The 26196-nt window shown below is 36.9% G+C and overlaps 1 protein-coding gene across 1 annotated transcript in view; it reads left to right on the forward strand.

The window, feature by feature from the left end:
* The window catches only part of MAML2 (mastermind like transcriptional coactivator 2), a 1294417-nt gene that overhangs the window by 1244453 nt on the left and 23768 nt on the right, over window positions 1–26196 (forward strand). The window contains exon 4 of the mRNA XM_044071221.1: window positions 9046–9157. Within this exon, the coding sequence (XP_043927156.1) occupies window positions 9046–9157 (112 nt within the window). The remainder of the gene's footprint in view (window positions 1–9045; window positions 9158–26196) is intronic.

Below are 26196 nucleotides of genomic sequence, written 5' to 3' on the forward strand. Positions count from 1 at the left end.
ATATAGAGCATTGGTTTCCTTACCACATCTAATGTCACTCAGATGCTCAGAAATTCTGAATTTAACATCTTTGAAATGTTTCCTATATAATGACAAAAAATGAGTATGTGGCCATATAGATTACCCATTCTGTGCAACATGTGATGAGATGTCTAACTTCAAATATTTTGTTTGCATTTGGGGATGTAAAATGTTTGCTCTTTAAAATATATTTAAAAAAAGAACAATTACCACATGAAGTATTGCCTGTAGAAGTTGTATTTGATAAGGTAGGTTGTAAACAAATTACAAAGCCTTGTTTCCAATTAGTAGTAAATATTTTTTTCTAGAAAAAAGTTTCTTTATTTCCTTGTAAAATATTCCAATGTCTTCAAATGATATATTGAACTCTCTATGTGTTATAATCAGAAGCAGTGACAATGGTCATATTAAACAATGTGTTGGCCTTATGTTGTTTATAAGAAAATAAGGAAAATCTATTCATCTTGTTGAATTCTTTCATTACATTATTGATAGGCATATTATCATAACCCCTATGTAAACAATCTGTTCTTTAAATTTCCTGCCATATGTGTATATTCGTCTTGTTTACTGCATAACTGTTTAACTTGATAAACTGAGATCTGGGAATACTTTTGATGATGTGTTTTGGATGACAACTGCTGCTTGAAGTGCTGAATTTTTATAAAATGGCTTCCTATACAGAGTTGTTAAATTCATTTCTTTAATAATCAGACTTCAAGAAAGGGGATTTGTTTAGTTTGCACTTCTAAAGTAAACATGACCCATTTATTTTCATTCAAATAGTCTCCAAATTCTTTCAAGTCTTTGATGTTTTATGCCCATATAAACCAACAGTCATCAAAACATCTATGCCACATATAAATGGCTAGCATATATATATTATGTCTAGAATCATAGATTAATAAACCTTCCAAGTAGCCCATAAATAAGTCATCAAATATAGGAGTAAAAGATGCTCCCATAGCTTTTCCACAAATCTGTAAGTAACATAGACTTTCAAAATAAAACATATTTTAGATAGTACATGCTCAGTTAAACAGAGGAACAGAGTATTGAATCCTGGCCTATGTAAAATAACTTTGTTAAGCCAATATTCAAGTGCATCCAATCCCCTATAATGGAAAATGCTAGCAATTGAAAGAAATAATGGCAACAATAATGTATTTCATCTGGTTGCTGTCACATATGTGTATTCCCCCTCCATGCCATACCAGGTCTACTTCAGATGATCATACTTTCAAAAGTACGACTTTCATATGGCCGAGACCATATAACTGAACTTTTGAAAGTTCGAACATCTAATTAAAAAAGTAAAAAAAAAAGAAAAAGAAAAAAACACCCCATGCCATTTATATATACCAACTCCAAGATTGCACTATAGTGCGGAAAAGGGAAATCTTCCGTTTCCGTGCTGTATGGAGATCTCTGTTAAGAACATTCAGACTTTCAAAAGTTCGATCATATGCTCTTGGTCATATGAAAGTGGAACTTTTGAAAGTTTGATCATATGAAGGGGACCCGCCATACCATATGAATGATCATTTAACTGTGATCAGATACCTGCTCTAAGATTTAATGCATAGCATGCCTACCCACATTCGCAATTACCATTTTCTCACTGTGAACAGCTCTGATGTTTGATTGTGATGAAATGAAGTGAAATAAGTAATGGGCAGTAATGTCTTTCACCTCATTTCTTTCAAACAGGCACTGGCTCTCCTTGACAAGCTATGTCAGTCATCATTTAACTGTAATGAGGTAATTGTCCATTGCTTTCACATACAAAAAGCTTGCTCCCCTGGCCTACCCCAAAATAACTCTTTCTGACAGTGTTCAGCCCCAATATTTGAATGTGATCATGTGAAAGAAATACTCTCCAAAATAATATATATTTCAGCTTGGTACTTTCAAACATATGTACTGTCCCTCTTTGTTAGGCCAAACCAATGAATTTTTAACTGTGATCAAATACATTTCCTTCACTTAGACACACACACACACATTGCCTTCCCATCCATTACTCCAAAATAACCATGTTTTTACTACACATCTTAAGTGTTCATTATCTGCTTTCCTGCCAAGAGCAACAGTTGCTGATTGCTATTGAAACATCCCCACTGCCCCAACTGTTGTTAAAATATGAATCATCACTGTGGGCAGTATGTGAGAAAAAACAATTGCAGTTGTTTTGTGTACAAATAAGTTGAGAGAGAGACATTACCAAGGCCTCATAAGCCTCAACAAAAACTATTTCTTCAGGAAGTCAAGATTTACATGTTTCCGAAACATACTAAGAAATATTAAATGACTGGTTATACATGAATCCATTTTTGAGAATAACTCATCCAGTTAAATTACGGAATATAAAATTCATAACCCCACTATCCTAAAATGAGATTAAATTACTAGTCCCATAGTTATTAGGTACATTAAGTCCTAATTTGTGGACAAGAACACTGCTCATCTTCTTCTCCATGTGGAAATAGTTGGTGTTTGCAGTGATCCCTTAAATATAATTAAGAGGATGGAAACTAATGAACCTACAGATTCTTTAAAAAATGTTTTTATTAGAATCTTGTATAGGAGACTTAAAGTGCTTTTTTCTTTCTGCATTTCACATATATTTACATATTCATAAAGATCAGAGCTTGTGGTGAAAAACATGGAGTATTATGATCATGTCATTGATCATAACCAACTTATTATGTATTTGAGACATGGCATCCATGCCAAGAATACATAATAAGGGGTATCAGTGAGACCTGCTCATAATACATTGTAGTGTATGAAGCTTTATCTAATCCATGTAATCCCAGTTACAGAAAAAAAAACGAAAAAGAGAAAAAAAATGTGGACGTGTGAAGTGTTTTATCAGCTTTCAAAGCCACTAAAAACTTTAGCTCTGTCAAAAAGACAGTAGGCATAAATAGTATCCCTCTGAATAACAAACTGCTGTTCTGCTATACTTGTTGTTTATAAGTGTGTCAGAGTGAAGTTGATACAGCTTTACCTTCTATCACTGTTCTTTGCTTGGGAGCACTGTCCACTGTCAATCCTCAGCACAAGACTCAATTGTAACAGTGCTTAGGAATGCTTAATAAAAGCTTGTTAAACACCAAAAAGGTGTTTAACAAGCTTGTCTTTTCACATATTTGACAATAGTCATGGCACTCCATCTACTACAACAGATTAATGTGACATACTTCATTAGAGATATTAAGAGTGAAATCTTTCAGCACATAATGGAATGTATACTTTCCACATATGCATGTCTTCTTTCTTCAGATTTAATAATGTATTCCTGCTGGGAGTTATTTGTAAAATTAAATTAATCGTTAGATATATTTCCTTTGAGAGCATAATAAAGGGGGTTTAAAACATTCACAATAGACAAGAGTATTAACCTTGACTCTTAAATGTTTTATTAGGACATTTTACGTTAATTATTTTTAAGAGCTATACTTGGAAAGTTTCTTTTACTAGCACTGTTTAATTAATTTTCTATGCATGTTATGTCATCCATTTTGTTCATAGGTTCATAGTCAAGTACTAGACTAACTGCCCTTGTGAGCCATTTTAAGCCTAGCCAATTTCCTTATAAAGGTGAAACAAATCCTATACCTTCTGTCTCTGAAGTAAACACCTTGACCATTACACCAGCCTCCAGCCACCATAGCTATCATGTATTTTACTGAATAGTGTACAAATCTAACATCCAGTCCCAATTTGTATTTTCATTATTTAAACTTGGGAAATCTGCATTTTTATAACTGAAACTGTAATGCAGAAGTATGATTAAAAATCCTTTTAAAAGACACACCATACAATAAATTGATTATGATTTCTTAATAGGACAGACATTTGGATTTTTTTGTATTGTCCAATTTCTCCCTGTTGTATGTTAAGATACCTTACTAGATTATTAATCAGCTCTTCTAATTAAATGTAAGGACATCAAGTCCTTGGGTCTTAATTTAAGTCTATTTTAAATCAGAATAGTTCAGCTCCACAGAACTACTGCATTTGCATCAGTAATATAGTATAATGGCTTATACATATATATATATATATATATATATATATATATATATATATATATCACTCTCTCTCTCTCTCTATACATATATATATATATATATATATATATATATATGTATATATATAGGATCCATACTATTTATCAAATGACTGTTTCACCGAAAGTAAAATAAAAAAGCACTTTCGTGACAGTGTGCTAAAAAAAGATTAAAACGTGGGGAGATTCCTGTTTCACTCTGTAGAGTGATCTCGGAGTGAGAATATAAAAGTAGGGGGTGTGGGGTTGCAGGGGGTGTCAGTTTTGTTGTTTTTTTATTTTTTTGCATACTTTAGTGAAAAGCACTTCATTGTAAGATGGGTTGCCAACAGGCTCACATCCGAACACACACTATCAAAGTGGGTGACTCCACATCAACCAGCAGACCTGTTACCAGCGGGGTGCCATAGGGATCAATACTTCTCAAGGTTCAGGTCAAAACTAAGGTATTGTGGCTCACCACGTTTGCAGATGCAATTCCTTAAAGAGAAAAGTTTTTTCAAGAAAGGGAATTGTAATACTAATACGGTTGTATATTTAGCAACCTGTGAGTCATGCTCACATTTTTATGTGGGTAAGACCGAGAAGAGTCTGAAAACTAGGATATATGAACATACTAATGATATTAAGAATAAAAAGTTGAGCAATGCTCCGTATAAACATTCCCTTACTTGTACCTCTTTTGTTAAATTCACATTTGGTATTATAGAGAAGATTAGCATTAACCCTAGAGGGGGGGACTGGAAAAATTTATTAAAGAAAAGAGAAACAGAATGGCAATTTATGTTGGCAGCTATGTTCCCCCCAGGTTAAATGAATTTGTATCTATTACCCCTATGTTAATAGAGAGAGCCAATATGCTCAAATAGGTTTAGAGTTGTAATATATATATTTATATTTATTTACATATTTCACATTTTAAAACATTTGAAGATTTTATTTAATGATATTTTAAAGTATAATTATGGCTGTTTTAAAATGAAAAATATTTCCTATTCGTTCAAACAACAAGAATTTTTATTTCAGTTCCAATGTGATAAGTGAAAAACTATGAATATTTCTTTAACATAATTGATTCAATTAAGCACCAATTAAATGGATTGGTGCATTCAAATGATGATGTTACTTGGTTATATCTTATAAAAAGGTGTTATTAATGGTGTGAAATGTATTCTGATGAAGTCTTCTTATGAAGAGATTAAAGCATTAAATATGTTTTTATGTGTTGTCGTTTGAGTTTTTATTACAGTGTTTTCATACGTGGAATGAATTCATGAATTTTTATTAGTATATATATTTTTCTAACGTTTTTATCAGTAATCTTTACTTTGAGGGGATGTTAGTTTCATGTGATTTCTACCGTTAGATGTTATGAAATTCGATGTTATGGGTTTTAGATGTTTTGGGATTTAGATGTTCTGGTCTCAATGTTATGAAATTAGATGTTATGGGTTTTAGATGTTTCAAAGGGGACCCATATATCTATATATATATTAAGATTAAAAAGGATATTTAGTGAGGAGAAAACCTTTAATCATAAATCACAGAGCTTAACAAAAAAGTTTTGTTAAAAGAGGATATTCACAACAAAAATTTCAGAAAATTAAAGAATAGATCAAACCACTTCCTAGAGAAAACATTTTTCAAATATATAAAGAATATAGTAGAGTATACAAAAGATTGAGCCAGATTTATTTAAACTTAAATTTAGGATAAAACAAGTTATTTAGAAAATTTGGGACTTTATAACTAATGACTGATTTTTGAAGGAAAAGTCAATAGTACATGCAAATTTGTATGTAAAACGTAAATCTTAAAAGCAGCATTTTCAGAGTATAATTTTAGTCAGAAAAAGGGGAAATTTGAACAATACCGTGTGGGGTTTTACGCTATGTGGTAATTGTGTTGATTGCAATTATGTCAAGAAAACAAAACATTTTACTTCAACAAATACAGCTAAGTTTTTTTGAAATCAAGAGTTTGATTACCCATACAAGGACACCCTTGGAGGTTTACTTCATAGTTTGCCATTGTGGCAGTTTTTATGTGGGACAGACAGTCTACATTGTAAACCACATGTAACCACACATATAAGTGACTTACTTATTTATAGTGACAAACATCAAAACACCCAAATGTCTACATCAGTTAACGTCAACAACAAAAGGTCAATAATGCAAATGTTGACAGTACAACACACATGGAAGATCTTCTCTACATGGTAAGACATAGCTTTAAAAAACTTGTATCCCATGAAAACCTAGCAGTGTGATTCCAAATGCTTATACAATTCACTTCTCTTCTCTCTCTCTCTCTCTCTCTCTCTCACTCGCACTCACACAGCTCTCTGTGTCAGTAGCACAACAGGTAGACCACTGACCTTTGGTGCAGAAAGCTGTGGGTTCTATTCCTGCACCAGGTAGATCAATAGCTAACACGGGAGTGCTGCACTCCTAAGTATGCTGTCCTTCAGACGAGATGCTAAACCAAGGCCCCATCTGATGGAAGCTGAGGTGAATGTAGAAAATCTCATGGTACCTATCAAAAAGACTTGGGGGGAGTTCCCAGATGCTGTGTGCAAATTTCCCCTAGTGGTATATATGCCACCTTTAGTCTCCCCTAAAAGTGATCGTAAGTCTAGTGGTATTAACCCAGTCAACAAATTTAAATAAACAAGCAACGATTTTGAGTGCAACTCCTTCTTGATGCAATAAAACACCATCACTACCAACGTTTTAACCTTTAAAGTTAACTATTCAGTTACTTCTCTCAGTTACCTTGATATTATTGTTAACATGCAAGATAGGCAAATAGATACTGTTTTTTATGAAAGATATTCAAGCAGCAAGATATTTATAAAGTGACAGTATACACCCTGTGTATACTTTTAATGAGATTGTATGTAGTCAATGTCTCATGGCTAGTAGATGATATACAAAGAAGTTGAATTGTATACATTGAAATTGACAGCATGTCTAGTGAATTTGAATATAGATGTTATAAGAATAAATTATTAACTATCAATAAGAAGGTTCTTCATGAAAGAAAATCTTTAGCTAAACTATATTTTCTACTGGTGAAAACAATGCAGACACACAATTCTATTTTTTTGTAATAAATGTCCCATGAACTATACCAGTAGATATAGTAGTAGGACAACACACATAAATATTATTAGGAAGAATAAGAATTGCTCAAGTTTTTGTGCACTTCTATAATTAAAGGATATTTTAGGTAATGCCCTAGATTTATTTTTAAAAAGGGAAAGAATTCAAGGCAACACGTATACTATAAGGAAATGAGTAAGGAACATAGCATGAGTGTTGTCATGCCTGCTACTGTTCCTTGTTATACCTGTCAGTTTTGCAGTTAATTAACAGAAATAAGCCTGTACACCCTGTTAGTAGTAGAGTCGATATTTAAAGCCTTTGCTGCGTGTACTTCAAATAACATTATATATTTAGCCTCCTGTCAAAAAATGTCCTTGTTTTATGTGGAAAAAGCAATAGGAAGTTAAAAGAACATATCGAAGAACATTTGTCTGATATACATAGGCAGATTAACAGTAATGATCTGGCTAGGCATGTCATGGATATAGATAGCACAAGTTAGATTTTAGGGTAATTCAATGGGTGTTTCATAAAACAAGGGGAGGAGACATCAATTTAATTACTGAGAATATTAAATATAATTGGATTTTTATCTACGTGCAAATGTTCATCCTTGTTTGAATAGCATAGCTACCATTAAAATCTGTTTTGAAATTAAAATACATGAACTTTCAATTTAGTGTTAAAAAGAAATATTAGTATTGTGTTTAACATTATTTTTACATTTTGTGTAATGGGGCTATTTCGGATTGTTTTTTAAAGTCATGTGGTTTGTATTTAAAATGTCTGTGATTTATAGTGTTATATTGTACTGCAAAAGAGGTATACTCAAAAGCATTGTGTGTTCATTAACCATTCAGAGTAGTTTATATCAGATGTATTTTTGTATTTGTAGTTCATGCTACTAACTGTCAGAATGAAAAATGAATTTTCTTAATCTCCATTGTCCTTCTTTCCAAAGGTATACAGAAATGCTCTTGAAGAACCATAACTGACACATTACAAATCTCAGCTCCACTATTAAACTCTGTCCATTCAGGGAACTGTAGTTACAGACCTCAGAATTATGAGAGCCCAAAATCAGTGACGATGGATGGGAAAGAGAGGGAAGGGTACAGATTAAAAGGGCAAGACATCTGAAGTCAAAGTCTGTTTCCATGAAGCAGTGTCCTATAAACATCTTTCCTCTATATTTTCTTATGAAGCAGTTTGATCAATGAATCATTTTGTCAAAACTGAAAAATAGAAAAAGTAAGGTACTGGGCTAGAATGATGTGGGGGGGGGGGTTCACCTTACCCCATGCAGGGGGTATTGCCTTTGGATCTCTTACTTAAAAATACCATTTTCCAAGGTTACAGGACCTCAGTTCTAAAGTGTTTGTTCTGACAGAATGTAAAAATTATTTTTTGTACTTTGGAAGTTCAACACCCATTTCATTTCCCCTGACCTTATTCGTAAAGTGCTAGCTTAAATGCAGGTTTTTCACACATGGATATATTTATTCAGTCTTTGAATAAATAAAATATATTACTGCAAATATTCAGACTAAAATGTATTTGCAGCATGTTTGCACAAATGCAACCTTTCTTTAATGTATCAGTCTTGGTTTAATTTAGGTCTAATGAAAAAGCTATGATTAATGTCCTTCTCTATACAAGCATCCAAGCTAATCTAAATAATTATATGCCATTATTTTTATATAGATGTACATTATGTGTATGTTTGACTTTGATTGAAATTTAATTGGTGATACTGTTTTCTCATCACCAGGAGTCTGTTTTCTCCATTATGTATGTTGTAAATAAAGTTATGAAGGCTATGTTTTCCATACACAGGATGGCATAACACCTGAAGATCAGTTAGGCCAGTGCTTGGTGCGACCACCTCCAGACTACAAAGACCAACGAAGGAACATGTCTGGCATGCAAAAGACAAATCAGTGCCCAGGTAAACTAGCATTAAGCTTGCCACTCAGATTTACATTCAAGAACTATTTTTTTACATATTTAAGGTTCTGAATAAATAATAAACAAACTAATGATACTATTTTCATTGAATATTGTGCCAAATAAGGACATTAAATAACGCAGTGCCAATATGAAGCATGCCCAGTTAGGGAATGAGTATTTCACAGGTTTTCAGCTTAATTTAATATTGAAGAGCTCCTGAAAAGTCTGTATGGTGCATATATTTTTATGATTTAATGTTACATACAGGTTGTATGAGGCATCTGTTTATTATGATGGCATGCCATGTATAGTTTGTATGTGTTTATGGTGGCAAGCCATACAATGTCTATATGGGGCATGTATTTATGATTGCATGTCACACAAAATCTGTATGGGGCACATGTATGTTATGATGCATGCCACACATAGTCTGTATGGGGTGTATCTTTATGACAGCATGCCACACAATGTCTGCATATGGTATGTATTTGTTATGATGGTATACCACATATATTCTGCACGTGGCACATGTTAATGATGTCATAACTTGCATAGTCTTTATGGAGCACATGTTTGCTGTGATGTCATACCACATATAATCTATATGAGGCATGCGTTTACTATGACTTCATGCCAAACACAGTCTGTATGCTGCACTTTTATTATAATGGCATACCACACAAAGTCTGTGTAGGACACATGTTTGCTATGATAGCATACCACACATAGTATGTATGGAGCACATGTTTGGTATGACAGCATGTCACACATAGTCTGCATGTGGCACATGTTTGTTATGAAGACATGCCACACAAAATCTGTGTGGGGATACATGTTTCTTATGATGGCATGTCACATGAAGTCTGTGTGGGGCATGTTTATGACAGCATGCCACACAAAATCTGTTTGGGGCATGTGTAATGATGACATGTGACCCATAGCACTGCCTGTAATTCTTTGCTCTTCTGACCTGTGCTTGGTGCTGGTGTTTTCATTATAGTTTATATTAATAGGTTCCCATAAAGTTTTCAAGTTTTCTGAAGAAGATAAAACATAGTCAATGATTTAAGAAAATAAAACTTAGTGATGTATAATATAATGCACACATGTATGTGTGTGTATGTGACCACAGCAAATATATATATATATATATATATATATATATATATATATATATATATATATATATTTATATATATATAATACATGAGGGTTTGGTGTATGATACAGGAAATATCTTAAACTGCTGGTCAAAAGAATGAGCTTACCATATCACACACAAACTCCCTAATCCTAAAGTGCAAGATGTTATGTGTACCATACAACCTATTTTTTTGTGGGGGGGGCAGGGCTTACTGCATTAATTCAGTGAAATGCAGTAATTGTATAAGCTGTCTATGGAACAGAGCTTCTCAAAGGTTACATAGGCTTTCATGAACAGACTGTCTTATGGATTGTTTTACTCTATGACAAGTTTAATTTTTAATAATGTCAAGCCATTTTTAGTGTTGTTTTGTTAGTATAGTGAGGAGTATGTTAACATCTGTTAATTTTAGTGATTATTTATGCTTTATATTTAGTTAAATCTTAGCACATCTTTTTAAATTTGGGTTTGTTTTGCTGATAATGCCATGTTTTATCAGCTAATTGTGAGATGTGCTTTACTCACTTTTATTTTAATTTATTTTCACTTTATTTTTAATAATTTTATATTCCATTTCTATGAGTTTAATTTAGGTTGGCTGTGTCATTTTAGTGAGGTCTGTATAAAGCGAGGGCCGGATTCATGAACGCCTAAGCTAAGAAATAATGTTGTGTATGTGTTGCTGTGTGCTGTGCACATGATAGCATACTATTTCATATTTATTCAATGGTTCATCACTTAGTGTAGAGCATCAAAACAAGGGTAAATGGCAGAATATGCTAATGAAAGGATAAGTAGCTGAATTACATACTAATTAATTAATCCAACATGGCAGAGCTATTCAGGAAGATAGAAAATAATCCTATACACTTAACATTGCAGTTTACCCTGACATTCAAACCTCTGTGGAATACAGCCATGACTACACTTAGAAAACAAAGTTAGGGGTTGCTGCTGCCATCATTAACATGTATGTGCAACAGGTGCAGATAAAGTCTCTCACAAAGGAATCAATCCTTCATACCAGACTTGATGGACTTCCTTAAGAAGATTGGAAACATCACCACTAACCAGGACTCCATCCTGGTCACAATAGATGCTGAGGCTTTAAACGTGGTACTCCCAAACAACTACTGCATCACTGTGTCATCAAAGCATACAACAGGGAATGGGATGCTCTACTAGGCAAAACAGATATAATTGGAAAGCTACTATACTTACCTCTGAGCAACAACTATTTCCATTTCGAAGGACACTACGTCAGACAAACCACAGGGATAGCCATGGGTGCAGCCATGGTCAAAAGCATGGTAAATATAGCATTAGGAAAATGGGAGGAGGTGACCATCTACAACTCTCCATTCCATGCCCACATGAGCAACTACCTCAGATTTATAAATGACATCTTCATCACTTATAACCGATTTAGATAACCTGAATCTTTTTTTCCCAACATACTGACAATTCTATGAGTTTCTTCAGGTTTACATGACACCACAGCTATGACTTCAGTAAAATCAGTAAAAATCCCTATACCAGTCTCCTCACCAATGACCTGTAGTGGAAACCAACCCAGATCAACCTTTTACTGCATAACAGCAGCATGTATCCACACAGTACAAAGAGAAATATCATGAAATTAGAAGGCTCGTGACTGCCAGGGTATCCAAAGAACTCAAAGCCTTCACTAAGAACATCATTAACCTAAAATAAGATTTCCTACTAGAGGATACAGCGAACACCTTCTCAGACACATTCTCAACCCTATCATCAACCACAGGAAAGGCAGAAACCCTACCCTTGAGAACCCAGTGGACAACTCAGAGATCTCAGAAGCCTCAATCAACAAAGAAATAACACCTAGAACACCAGCACTACCCTCAAATACATTGTCGACTACTCAGAGATCAAACAAACCATCCTGGACAACTTGTGCATTATTACCGAAAAAAGGAACCTCAACAAAATACCCCCATCAACTAAGGTTCATCGTCAGATAAAGCAAAAACATTTGAAACTTCATGGAAAGCCCCATCTTCCCCAAGACAGCAACACTAGAAAAGGGGTATATCCTTGCAGTCTCCCCCACTGCAGCTACTGTAAATATATAGGTGCAGATCCAGTTTCCAATGCCCAAATACCAAAAAGACCTACTCTAGCTGTTACCTCTATGGGAACTGCAGCATGGATACAGTAGTTTACAGGGCTCAGTGTGAATATTGCCAAGCATTTTACATCAAGAAGACATAAATAAACTTAAAACCAGAATAGCTCAAAATTACTCCAGTATCAGAAATGGTAAATTGAAGAATCCCCCAGTCAAACATGTCAAAGAGAAATCCAAACACCAGACTTTCAATTTTTTTATTCTAGACAGCATCAACTGGGGACAGCTTGATGGAAATAAAAATGACAAACTAAGAAAGAATTGGAATGGCAAATCAGGCTAATGGCAGGAAAACTTCCTTGTCTAAACACCACCTTTTCCATCAACAGCATCCTCAACATGAGGAAGTTGGACCACCACATATTTTACTAAGGTCCACACCAAGACACAAAACTTACTTTTACTGACGCTAAGTACTTTTCTAACAAGAAATCTTCATCTTTAACCACCACAATGATTCTTATCAGTTGATGTTTGTGAATGATCCCAAATGTCTAAATGCATTTTCATAAAATATGGAGATGACTAAGAAAGTGAATATAACTTTATTTACAGGTTAGAACACCAAATTGTGTGATCTCTGGTCAAGATTGTATGTTATATCCTGTTTACCTCCCTAGCATTGTACTTCTTGGTTTATGTTTCAGAGCCAGTAGAGTTCTCTACCAAGATTTAAGGCACAAGGTAAATACATATAAGCATACTTTGTTATTTAAGTTACCTATCAGCAAATGTACAGCCCACCCCTAATTAACCACTACATAACTCTCAACCTCTTACAGCAAGAAATATGGACAAAGCCATAAATAAAAGTGGGATAAAGGCCCAAAAGTAGGGACAGTTTTTAAATATTGCTCTTACAAACTTAAAAAGTAACTAGAAAACAGGTTTGGTATTAGCATGAATTTTCTGAAGGATATAAAGTCTGAAACTCAAATGCCTGTCATTATTTTCTAACTTTAATCTTTAGTGATTTACCACTAATTTGCCAGAAAAACAAAATTTTATGAAAAATGGACCAAAGATAGGAGGCCAAAATTTGGACATTTTGCAAAAATCTGTACAGTTGAAGTGTATGAACCAGTAGAACCAGGTCCCCTTCTCCTTCCTTTCAGGATAACATAAGCTTCAGATCAAGCTATTTACCATAGTTCTATATTTACTTGGGTCTACTTGATAGTTGACTTCACAGAAATTACACTTTGCCGAATGAATCTGCTGAAAAATCACTGTAACAAAAGTTCAAAGCATCAAAAATCACATCGAAAAATCAAAAATGGATGTTAAATACCTCTCCCGATACCCTATACAGTTTTGTAAACATAAGTAAAATAGCACCGTTTTTATTCTACAAAAAGAATCATGAACTGAAACGTGCGAAGTATATTTCTGTTAACTTCCCGTGCAACATACTATAATTAAAGAGAAAAATCAGCACAGTGAACTCCCCATTTAAACAAAATGTAAACTCAAAAATGTAAACTTTGTTAATGTTTTTGCAGGGGGGCAAGCCCCCCTGCCCCCCACAACCCCCTTCAAATTATGTATACCAACTCTGGGGAAAAGGGTAAACACTGCAGCTGTTGTCCAGGGTATTGAAAGTGGTGATTCACATCTGGAGTTCAATGTACTGATTTTTGTTAGAGTAAGCTTTCATTATAGTAAACTTTCGATGGTATGGTCTCAGTGTTTTAAATTTCAGCAAAGTGTAATTTCAGTGAAGTCACGTAAACCCATTTACTTACTCCTTCCTGTCCATCATATACTTTGATAACATTCATTTTAGAGTCAATAAAGCTAAGGTCCATAGTCAGTACAGCTCAGAAACTAGCTTTCCACAAGTTTTTTTTCTCTAAAAACTGCATTTTAACTGATTTTGGCCTAGCACTCAAGTGTGGGGTCATTTATTGCACTGTTGTGATTATTTTGCTGCTTGTGTATCTCTGCTACCTTTAAACTACAACAAAAAGAAAAAAAAAAATCTTGCTTTTTTCCCGCTTTCTGAAAGTTAAGAAAGTTCAGTTACAGATTTGCTGTTCTGTACTGTTTGGAAGTTTCTAGAAGGCCAGTGCTTGCTTGGGCTAAAGGGAAGTCTCTGTGTTCACCAGTGGGAGTGGTAAACACTGAACTGCCTGCCTGTCCCTGGAGGAGTGGTTACTACCTAGAAGCTGTAGTTTTATTGGCCATTTTGGGTCATTTCTAAACTCCTTGATCTCTCTCTCTCTCTTAAAACCCTACAACTCTCTTTTTGCTCGGTTTTGCGCACTTTGCAGCGTCAGGCAGCGCCGCCTAAACAGGTTTAAACTATTCCAGGCTCCACAAAGTCTGCTCTTCACTTTTTCCCTTAGAACTGTTCAAAATCTCAAAGTAATCACTCTATTCTCTTTCTAAAGCCCTGCACTTGCTCAGCTCTTATAAGGAAACACTAACTAACTAAAGCACTACACCCTCCTTGACGTCTCATAAGATTTAGGCTCCCGATTGGTCCTTCCTGATCAAGTGAAAAATCAGTTCCCTTCCCCTAATCTGATCAGTAAAAAAACAGTTCCCTATACTAATCTGGTATGTCCAAGGGTCAGTTTCAAGGTTACTCTCCAGTCCAGCTGGTGAATCTGGGAATTTTGAGGCAATGTTACAATTGCCTTATGTACACAGACAACCCTCTCCTCCTTCCAACAAACTCTAATACATGTGAGAGATGCAATTACACAGCCAAACTGGAGGCAGAGCTCTCTCAACCCAAGACTGGCACAGTCAGTCAGGAGGAAAAGGTAACCACCCGCACCACAAATCCAGTCTCACACAGACCTATTGCATCTGCATACCCAACACATAAACACACAAAAACATACTCGGAGGCTCTAAATAAAAATATGCCTAAACAGCAAAGACCTCCTAAGCAGATATCCAAGAAACAGCCACCCCTCAACAATACCCATGAATCACATATCTCACAAAATCAGTGTGCCTCACAGTCACAGCCCTTGAGGCCAAACTACACACCAAATACAATTGTTATAGGGGACTCTATTGTCCGGCACACTGACGTCCCGCTCACCAGACTGAACAAGGAGAAGGTCACTGTAAGCTGCCTGTCGGGTGCCAGGATCCGCCACATAATGCAAGCACTCATGTCGCTCCAAAGCAAGTACAAGTATGACTCCGTCATTGTCCATGCTTGTGTGAATGACCTGAGATGTACCTCCCTGGACTACATGAAAAGAGACATAGAGGAGCTCTCTGACCATGTAGCCCAGGTTGGTATGACCCTGACCTTGAGTAGCATATTGCCCTCACCAAGAATGATGCCACAGTATAAAGACAAAATGATCAGTTTCAACAATTGGCTAAAGTATTGGTGTCATTCAAAGGGGATCCAGTGTCTGTCAGCCTGGGATGACATGCTCGACAAGCCACGTTGCTTCACTAGGGACGACTTGCACCTGTTGCCCTTAGGCTTTCGTATACTGGCCAAGGCTCTTGCCACCCCCATAGTGCCTTTTTTAGGCAAGGCTCAAAGGACAAACCCACCTCCATAGACAACCCAAGGATAAAAAAACTAAAGGTAATGCTACTCAATGCCAGAAGTCTAAACCTCAAGATGCACACACTCGAGGCTCTCCTCAGCATGGAGAAAATCAATGTCTGTGCAGTAACAGAAACCTGGTTCAAGGCTCCTGAGAGCACCCCAGCACTGCCAGGTTGTAACTCATACCATGCGTTTCAGCCCCAAAACTCGGACCGAAGCACAAAAGGAGGGGGAGTATCTATATTCATCAAAGATACCTACACCTCCAGGTTGGTGGCACTGCACAAAGCATCGGAAACCATCCATGTGCAACTAACAGCTGGCAAAATTGCCTTTTAGTTTGTAGCCTGCTATAGAACACCCTCCCTATTACAGGAACCCCACTTGGCATTCCTGAGAACACTGGAGAATATGAAGGTCTCTCCAAACACTATGTTACTGGGTGATTTCAACTACCCAAACATTGACTGGGAAAACAGCTCAAGCCCAACCACCCTTGCCCAACGGTTCCTTGAATTTATAAACTCTAACGCAATGGAACAACTAGTCACCACTCCCACAAGAGGGAACAACATATTGGACCTGGTCATCACCAACATGGGGACTCTATGTTCCACACCAGAGGTAAACCTCTCATTGGTAAGATCAGACCATAAACAAATTTCCCTGGACATCCATATCCCGTCCCCACCCCCAGCCAAGGAAATCACTGTAAAGAATTTCTCAAAAGCCAACTTTGCACTTCTCAAGACTGAGATGGAATCCTTCAAAGCCCCTGGGCCAGCAGATAATACAGCCCAATCCACAGAATCCTTTACAAAAGCATTCTATGAGCACCTGCAGGAATGCATGGATCGTGCTATCCCAAATAAAACCAAGACTCACTCCTCCAAAAACAGGAGACCGGTCTGGTGGACCACGGCCATAAATAAGCTATACAACAGAAGGAGGAGGAAGCTACTACATGACAGAGCAAAATCCCAAAAAGGGAAGACATCTCTGATCAGTATTAGCAAGAAACTTCATTCTCTCATAAAATCATCAAAGGCCAGTTTCGAAAGAAAAAATTGCCCTAGACACTAAAGATAATCACAAGGCCTTCTTTAGTTATGTCAGGAACATGGGCAGAAACTCCCAGATGTGCTCTGAATTGTTGCATAACGGTACAAAATATACCGAACCTACAGACATAGCCAACATCCTGGCAGACAGATTCAGTGCAAACTTCTCCCCCCCAAAGGAGCAAATGCCTATCCCAACTGAATGTAACCTCCCTGACATCACAGATGCACAGATGAAAGCTGCCCTGTCCAAAGCAAAAAACACAGCATCTATGGGACCAGATGGTGTCCCAGGCTGTGTCTTACACGAGCTCCAAGAAGAACTGAACCCTCACATTAAGTCACTGTTCAAACTTAGCCTTACTACAGGATATGTACCCAAAGAATGGTGTACAACTACAGTGGTCCCACTCCACAAAGGTGGTGCCACAACGGACCCTGGAAACTATCGCCCCATAAGCCTGACTAGTCTGGTTTGTAAAGCTTTGGAGCGTATTATCATGGAACTCATAAACAAAGACATTGGGAGCCTCCAGACACTGGACCCTACCCAATTTGGCTTTGTTAAGGGCAGATCTTGCATCTTAAACCTAGTTGATTTCTTTGAAACAGTTACCAAAGCCATAAATGAGGGCAAGGTAGTCCACACAGCCTACCTGGACCTTGCAAAAGCCATCGACACAATACCCCACTCGGACATCATAAATAAGCTTACCAGCTTAAATATCAACCCCTATATCACAAGATGGGTTGCAAACTGGCTCAGAGCTAGAACCCACATGGTCAGAATCGCAGGTGCCATGTCCGAATCCAAACCAGTTACAAGTGGCGTCCCACAGGGCTCAGTTCTGGGACCTCTCTTGTTCGGTATATACTTCTCTGAGGTTCAGGCTAACACGGGGGGATTATGGCTGGCAAAGTTTGCAGATGACTGCAAACTGGGGGCCATAATCGAATCTCCAGCTGGCACAAGCATCCTCCAAAAGGGTCTCACAGAGACGGATGCTTGGTGCCAGAGCCACGGCCTCAAGCTAAATGCTAAAAAGTGCATAGTCATCCCCTTTGGGAAAAACAAGGTGCCCACAAATTACCACATAGGTGGTAATCCATTAAGTATGGAAGAAGTAATCAGAGATTTGGGGACAAACGTAGATAGTAATCTCTCCTTTGATAATCATGTTGCCAAAGTGGTTAGAAAGACCTTCTATATAGCCCACCTTATCACGAAAGGGTTCGCATTTAGATCAAGAGAGGTCATTGTGCCCCTCTTCTCATCACTCATCAGGCCCATAATTGAGTACAATGTCCCTTTTGGGATGTACCTTACCCGACACCTGCAGCAACTGGAAAGACCACAAAAGTACCTCACCAAGAGGATCATGGGCTACAAACAGATGTCCTATGCAGCTCGACTAAAGAAACTCCAGCTCTACTCAGTTGCTTACCGCCTACTCGGAGGCGATCTATGCCTGACGTACAAAGCCATGTCAAACCCAGAATTAATGGACATGCTCCACCTCAAAAAATCCAAGTCCCTTAGAGCTACACGATCCAGGGACCTAAACCTCAGCACAAAAATAAATAGGACATGCTGGAGGGACAGATTCGTTTCCCAGAGGCTCCCCTCACTCTGGAATAGAATCCCAATTCATATTAGACATAGCCCCTCGCTGACCCTCTTCAAGCGAAATCTGGACGCGTGGATGGGAGATCGCAAATTCACCCCTGGGATCTCTTCTGTGTCCCTGCTAGACAGAGGCACAGTAAACTAATCTTAAAAGGGTACCTTCTGTGACCTACTTTAAAGAGGCACAGTAGGCTAATCTAATAGGGAGGCGGAAGCCAAATACACTCTGGCTAGGCTTATAAATGCCCTAGGGCAGATAGCCTAGTATCTACCTATGAACCTATGATTTTATTTCATTTGATCTACGTACTCATTCTATGTCTCCAAAATAGTGTTCTACAAAGACTTTTTATGGGTGTTCTTTCATCAAACTCTTTTCATTTTCCTTCATTTTCTAGTTGCCTTTAATTGTAAACTACAGAAATACAGTTCAGTAACAAACTCTCTTTTTTCAAGATCCTAGTCAGCTGATTGATGGTCCTAGCATGTCAAGCCATTAGTCCCAGGTTACCTCACCCAGGCCAGTTAGAATGGCGATACCATTGCCTTATCTCTGCTTTTGCAGCCTTCCTCCACCTATTATTTCCCCAAATTGCTCTTAGGCAACTCTGCTCTATACTCACACAGACCACCCTGGCATGCAGAATCATTAGGCTTCTTTAATAATTAAGACTGTGGCTGTTAGTCAAAGTTCTGGTTTGTACTTTGATCAAATTAAGTGGATACTACAACTAGGAATCGTTAAGCATAATCTTGAATAAGCTTATCTTAATACAACATTTTTAAAACTAAGATATCAGCATATTTCTCTACCCCACTGGAGGGCACCAGGTAGGTAGCCACCCACTTTTTTGTGTAAAAAAAACACTGAACCTTTACTTTCACTGTAATGTACAGCACCACTCATCTGCCCCCAATAAAGTTTTGCCTGCAAGAGCACTGAGTCAGCAAGTTTTTTTTTTCTAAGCTTGAGTAATAACGCTTATAAGGTCTGACCCTCAGAGCTTTGTAAGACATTGGCAAACAGGTAATCTGTGACAGGATCTTCCAAATGAGACCTCTCTCCACAGAAAGCAAGATACAGAAGATGGCCCCACCAAAGTACATCCAGCACAACCGAACAGCCTCAACAAAACAAGACCAGGCACACCAAGGAAGTCAAGGTTTTTGCACATCAGAGGCTGGGCATACTCAGCAAATGAATTTTGTTCACCTCACTCCCTTCTCCTAACTTGCTACACTTTTAAAAGTAAAAGAGAAAATCGCTGTTTTTTTAATATAAAACCTGAGTACTGTAGCATTCCTTGCAGACAGGGTATAAACTGTAGAAGCAGTTTGCTACAGTTTAACTCATTCACTCCATGGAGCTTAGGAAGTTCTGTACTGTAACTTCCAATAGGTGGAGCCTAAGCCTTTAAGCAGAATCAATTTATGTCCCCACATTTCAAAGAAATGTTCATATCTCTGGAACCACAAGTATTATGAAAGTAGTATAAATGGCAAACTCTTCAGCACAAACTATTTTTATAGTGGTAGAATTTTTTAGGTTCTATGTCTTAAACTGTATTTTATAAGTCACAATAAACACAGCGATTATTACATTTATAATATTTTGTAAACAGAATATCTCAACAAACACTCAAGTTATGCGCATACTATCAGCAGCATTTCAGTTATCTGGTTGAGAACTTTCATATGAGGCTAAGGAGTTCTGTCTCTGTTACTTGGTTGTTGACATATTTTAGAATAAGGTGAAAATTATATATATATATATATATATATATATATATATATATATATATATATATATAAATTAATATCATAAAAACAACAGCTAATATCTATTTACCTGCACTAGACAGAGGTCAAATATTAATACAGTTGAGTTTACTATTGTGTAAGCTATAATATGAAATATTTTAAAGCCTTGTACATAGCAGGGTTTTGGAATTATTGATCTAAATATGAACAAGTAATATTTGATGCTTAGAGGTGTCAGTAGGCGTTAACTGCACATCCATCTGGAGGCGTCACTCAGATGTAATGAGTTGAAAGAAGAAGGGAATAAACAGTATTAAACTATTTTATACCATTTAAAAAACAACTTTTTTTTTAACTAAACTATGAGTGCAGTAGCTCTCCATGCAGCCAGGGTATAAAGTATAGCAACAGTTTGCTACATTTGTATCATTCAGTTTGCTGCAGTTTAAAAGAGAAATGTTTTTCTCAATAAAATGTGAGGAAGGAGGATTGGGCACAGAAACAGGACGTGAATGTCTGGGCCAGGAGGGAGTGTCATACATCTTGCTTCTTGGTAGGAGTGCGAGTAGAAGGAACACCCGTTTTTTTGTTCTTCAGTAGAAGAGCTGGGGGTGTTGATCTGACTGTAATAAGCTGATGGCTACAAGATGTGTCATATTGAACAGTTGCCTGTACAACATTATTCTGTTGTTGTCACCCATCACTGATGTGGTGATTCTCCAAAGTCTTGAAAATCTGAGTACAATTCTGCATTTGTGTTGTGAAGAAGTAGATAGCTATGGTGCTTTCCCACCACCATCCTGCAAATTCCTGTATTCTTTCCTGTGTCCTACCCTCTGCTTGCACCCCCCCCCCCCATTTTCACTACTGTCCTATCAACCCCCTTTTCATACATTTAATCTGGTCAAAAAATAGAATCATACACATCTGAAATGGCCTTTCAAAAAGCCTTTTTGTCTTTAGCATTTGCGCAAAGCTTGGCATCATGCACCATTGCTGAGTGATGATGAATGGCATTTTATGTCCTATGGCAAAAACTGGTGAGTTTTTGTCATCACCCACATTACTCCAGTTACCTTTGCACAAATGTGCTTAAATCTGCTGCGCTATAGGAATAGAGAGTGAAGACACTGCTTTGAAAAGATTGCTCTAACAGTTCTTAGGCTGCTGGATATAATGAAGTAGAAGTTAATATGTGGAGTACTGAAATAATTTCCCTGTCTGTAGTAAAGCATTTGCTAAAACAGTGCATCCTAACAGGAGGACTTGGTAAACCACTCTTGTCCTGCTTATGTCTTAATCTTGTGTCAACTCTCCTACCCCTTTTTAATCTCTATAGAAAATGCTTTATTGTACAGAGTATGACAGAGCAATATTGAGGAAACAGCTAAGACTAACATACCATAAAGATGGTCCAAAATGTCCCATGAACAAAACTCTTGGTATTTCTTTTTCCATCTCAGTCTCTCTCTTTCCGTCTTCACCCCTTCTGCTTCAGAAAGGTGTCACTGTCCCTTAAGTTGTGTTATTTAACCAGTGGGAATTAAAAGTTTTTTTGTGGTGTACTGAGATAATGCTCAGATCTGTGCACTGATGTTTTGCATACTTTCATGGGTTCTGATGGAGTAATATGTCCAACTGTTACTGGCTGTTGTTAGACTATTTTATGTGTAGCTGTTGCCTATATATTGTATTGAACCACCAGTATCCTGCTTCTGTCATAACCTACTTCCTCCTTGCCTCCCTGACCCCCTCTCTATGTCTCTTCCACCTTTTGTGTTATTGGTCTTCGCACTAGGTCTAGTGCTGAGCAGCACCTGTAACTTAGAGGAAACGGCAGTGCACAACTTATGGCAAACTCTTGTGCCTTCACACTACTGTGCTAAGCCTTGCTGTGCTATGTACAGTCAGGCTAATCGTCTTTTGAACAGGATGAACAGTTGAATGTACACCATGTAGGATGTTCCATTTGCAAATATTGTTAGGAAGCATTCAGCACTGGATAATTTACTATGTTGCTGACTCTAACATGCATATTATGTAATGCTAAAACTGTCATTATTTTGACGAAGCCCGATGCTTACATTCTCCTTTACCTCATTGCTTCGAGACTGTCCCTTCAAATCAGTAAAATTAAGGTTGGTAAGTAACATTTCCTGTGTGTTGAGCTGATATAATTTACATGTCTGGAAAATGCTTTTGGCATAGAGTCAAGGGTTCAACTGCAGAAACATGTGAAAGTGATATTTAATGTTTTAGTGTGCAAGTGCTGTGTGCACATCTTATTAATCCACCATTAACATGCTTATGTCTTAGTCATGCTTATACTTTCCAAGTTTTGCTCCCTATTGAAAAGACTTGATAGTGCATAGCATGACAAATTACTTATCAGGAAAAACATAACATAACACACCTCAGAGATGTTAAAAAATGGGCCAGAAAAATATAACATTCTTTGTCTGTCTCTATCTCTGTCTGAATGTCTCTATGTGTTCACACTCCTGTATCATCCCTTTTTACTGTTTCATATGTATTATGCTACTGTATGTAATGTACACATTATGGGATTTTACAATTGTCATGAGTGCAATGAAGACTAATACTTGCATTCTCCTTTGCTTCAATCTGTTGTCGGATTTGAACTTTGTGAAGTAGGACTTCTTATGTGGTGTGGTTAAATAGTGTTGGCTACACATTTTATTAACACACCATTATCCTGTTGCTTCATTAATGTGCTTAATTCCTATTGGGAACACTTTTGTGTACAGATGATGACTAAATATTTATGATGACAAAACAAAGAGTAACACAACACAACAATGTGTAGAAATGGACCATAAGCAAATTTATTCCTATGATTCTATCCCTTTCTTCCAATCTCTCTTCCTCATTGAGTGTCCTCAACATTTGCATGAAGCTTGGCATTTTGCACTAATAATAAGTGATGGTAAAGTAACTTCACATTTTATGGCAAAAGCTGAAGATTTTAATTTCAACATCACTATCATAGTTCATATTGCACAAATGTGCTTAGCCCCACTGTGCTACTGAAATGCAGACTGATAGTAATATTATGAGACAGTTCTGTATTAGGCTGATAGATGTCATATACATTTTATGAGATGTTACACCTGTCCTTACTGTGATGAAAGCTGATGCCTGCATTTTCCCTTGCTTGAATCTGTTGTCAATGTTCCTTCAAATGTGTCAGATAAACTTAAAAATTCTTCAGTTCCTTTGTGTTGAGTTGAGATAATCCTCCTGTCTGTGCACTTTTATTTTATACTGCCAAGGGTTCAAATCCAGACATATGTCATGCATTTATTTAATGTTTTCACATCTTAATATTATGTGTCTAAGTGTGTTGCATATGTTGTCAAACAATAACATCCTTCTTATGTCTGCATCAGATTTCCACTCTCCTACACCATCCTCATTCATATTGGAAACACTTTATTGTACACAGCAATACATCTGAAGTGTAAAGAGTTTCAAAGGATTAAACATTTATGCATCTTAATGTTTGTTGCTGTCATCTCTATCCTTGAGACTATCTTGAGAATCATTGACAATTGAATGCATCGGGAAAAAAACATACATTTGATTTTGTAAATTTATATAGGTGAGAAAATGTAGGATAACACAACACAACACAAACGTGCATAAATGAACCATAAATTAATCTCTTAGTTTATCAGTATGTGTAGTCCTGTCTTCAAATGTCCGCATCTTCCCACCCCTTCTGTGTCATCAAATAAACCTCCCTGATTCAAAACTGTTTCTATAAGCCATGTTTCCTTCAGCAATTACATGCTTGGTCCCTCATGTTTTTCATAATACACCTGTATTATACATATAAGGTATGAAGGAATGCAACTATGATGACAGATGTTTAAATCATGACACTTGAAACAAAATCATAACACTTAGTGTTTTGTATTCCATCAGATTCAGATATGGTTATATGTGTATACTGCTTATTTGTATGAAGGTTGGCACAGAGCACTATATTCTACTGCTAATTCCCATTCTAAGTTCAGTACATCAAGATATGAGTATGCATGTGCTAATACTTTTCCATCAGCTATACAAATGACCTTGGCAGTGGTGCGCTTCTAGAAGAGACTTAAAAAATTACACCAAAGAATTATGTGAGTATGCTGTACAACTTCTGTATGTGTTAATGGAATTTTAAAACCAACATATCTGGATTTCACAGTGATGTTGTCTCAGTTAATTCAGCCTGTTAATGTATGTCTGCAGTCCAATGGTTGCACTTGCAACTCTGTTACAATGGTGTGTAACATTTTCACACATAATCCATCACTGTTATTCAGTCATATTTAGAAAGTGTCTGTTTTGTCAATGCACATTGGGCAAGCATGACCCAATACAACTGACAGTGACACAGTAAATGGTTACTATTTACATGCAATCATCCAGGTGTGCACTGTCATTAATGCTTGCTTGACAATCCATTATTTAACAACTGTGATTGTCATTGACATACCATCCTCTGAAACAGATGCATGTCACTCACAGTAACATGACATACATGAATGACACCATCGAGATGTTATCAGAGAAGTATGTAATTACATGGGACAAGCACAGCACTGTTACACTGGTCTGTCCAGACACTTGCATTTGTCCCAAAACCTGTGATACACAGTAGCTGATCTTCACAACAATAAAGTTTTAACACTTCCAAATGTGCATTTTCGCATCTTTAAAGTCAGACTTCTTCTGTGGTGTTTGCAATTCATACTTTGTTCTCTGGTTTATGTAACTAGTTAGGTAGGTGGTTCATATCTGACAGTGGTGAACTTGTGTGTATCTGTGTTTCTAGTCTCAGGTAAGTAAAGCTTCAGTAACCAATGTGATGTGTCCACTTCCACTCAGGAGAAAAATTTAACTTTGGCCACAACTCTTTCTGCACTTATTCCCTCTTCTAACACAAGCATCTTCTCTGCAACACACTGATGAAGTCATCAGAATTGTCAAAAGTGCACTCTCTTCCCTTAACAGTCAGATTTCTCCTGTGGCACTTGGAATTCATATTATATACTCAATTGTGTAATTAAATAGGTAGGAGGTTAGGAGGTTCAAATCTCACAATGGTGAACATATGTGTGTGTGGCTTAAATGTCAGGTACCTATAACTTCCTCAACAGAAGTATCTACTTTAACTCAGGAGGAACATTTACACCAGGAGAGGACACCACTTCTACTACAAATATCTTCTCTGCAACATGCTAATGAGGTATACTTCCACTCAGGAGAAGTATTTAATCTGGGGGATGACTCTACCATCCCTTTATCCCACTTTTACCACAGACATCATCTCTGCAACACACCGATAAGGTAATTCTTTCATAAGTGCACTCTCTTACTATAAAAGTCAGCCTTCTCCTGTGGCAGTTGTGGTTAATACTTTGCTCTGTATGTTCTGCAACTAAAATAGGTAGGGTGGTTGAATCCAATAGTACTTAAGTAGTGTGAGTATGTGCTGTCATGTACAATTGGCTCCGTAACAACACCTCTTATGTAAACTTCCACTTAGGAGACATATTTTTACTGGCAGAGGGCTACCCTATAAATCTGTGATATCCTCAGGCAAAACCCAGTTTTGGAAACACAATGATTTCATCATGCTTGCAAAACTGAACTACCTCACAGTTGTACTACGAGTTATCCTGCGGCAACGTTTTTTGATACTGTACTCTCTAGACTATGTAACTAGATGGG

The sequence above is a fragment of the Protopterus annectens genome, chromosome 5.part0 (genome assembly GCF_019279795.1).
Source record: "Protopterus annectens isolate FY-2018-M chromosome 5.part0, PAN1.0, whole genome shotgun sequence".
NCBI classification, from domain to species: domain Eukaryota; kingdom Metazoa; phylum Chordata; order Ceratodontiformes; family Protopteridae; genus Protopterus; species Protopterus annectens.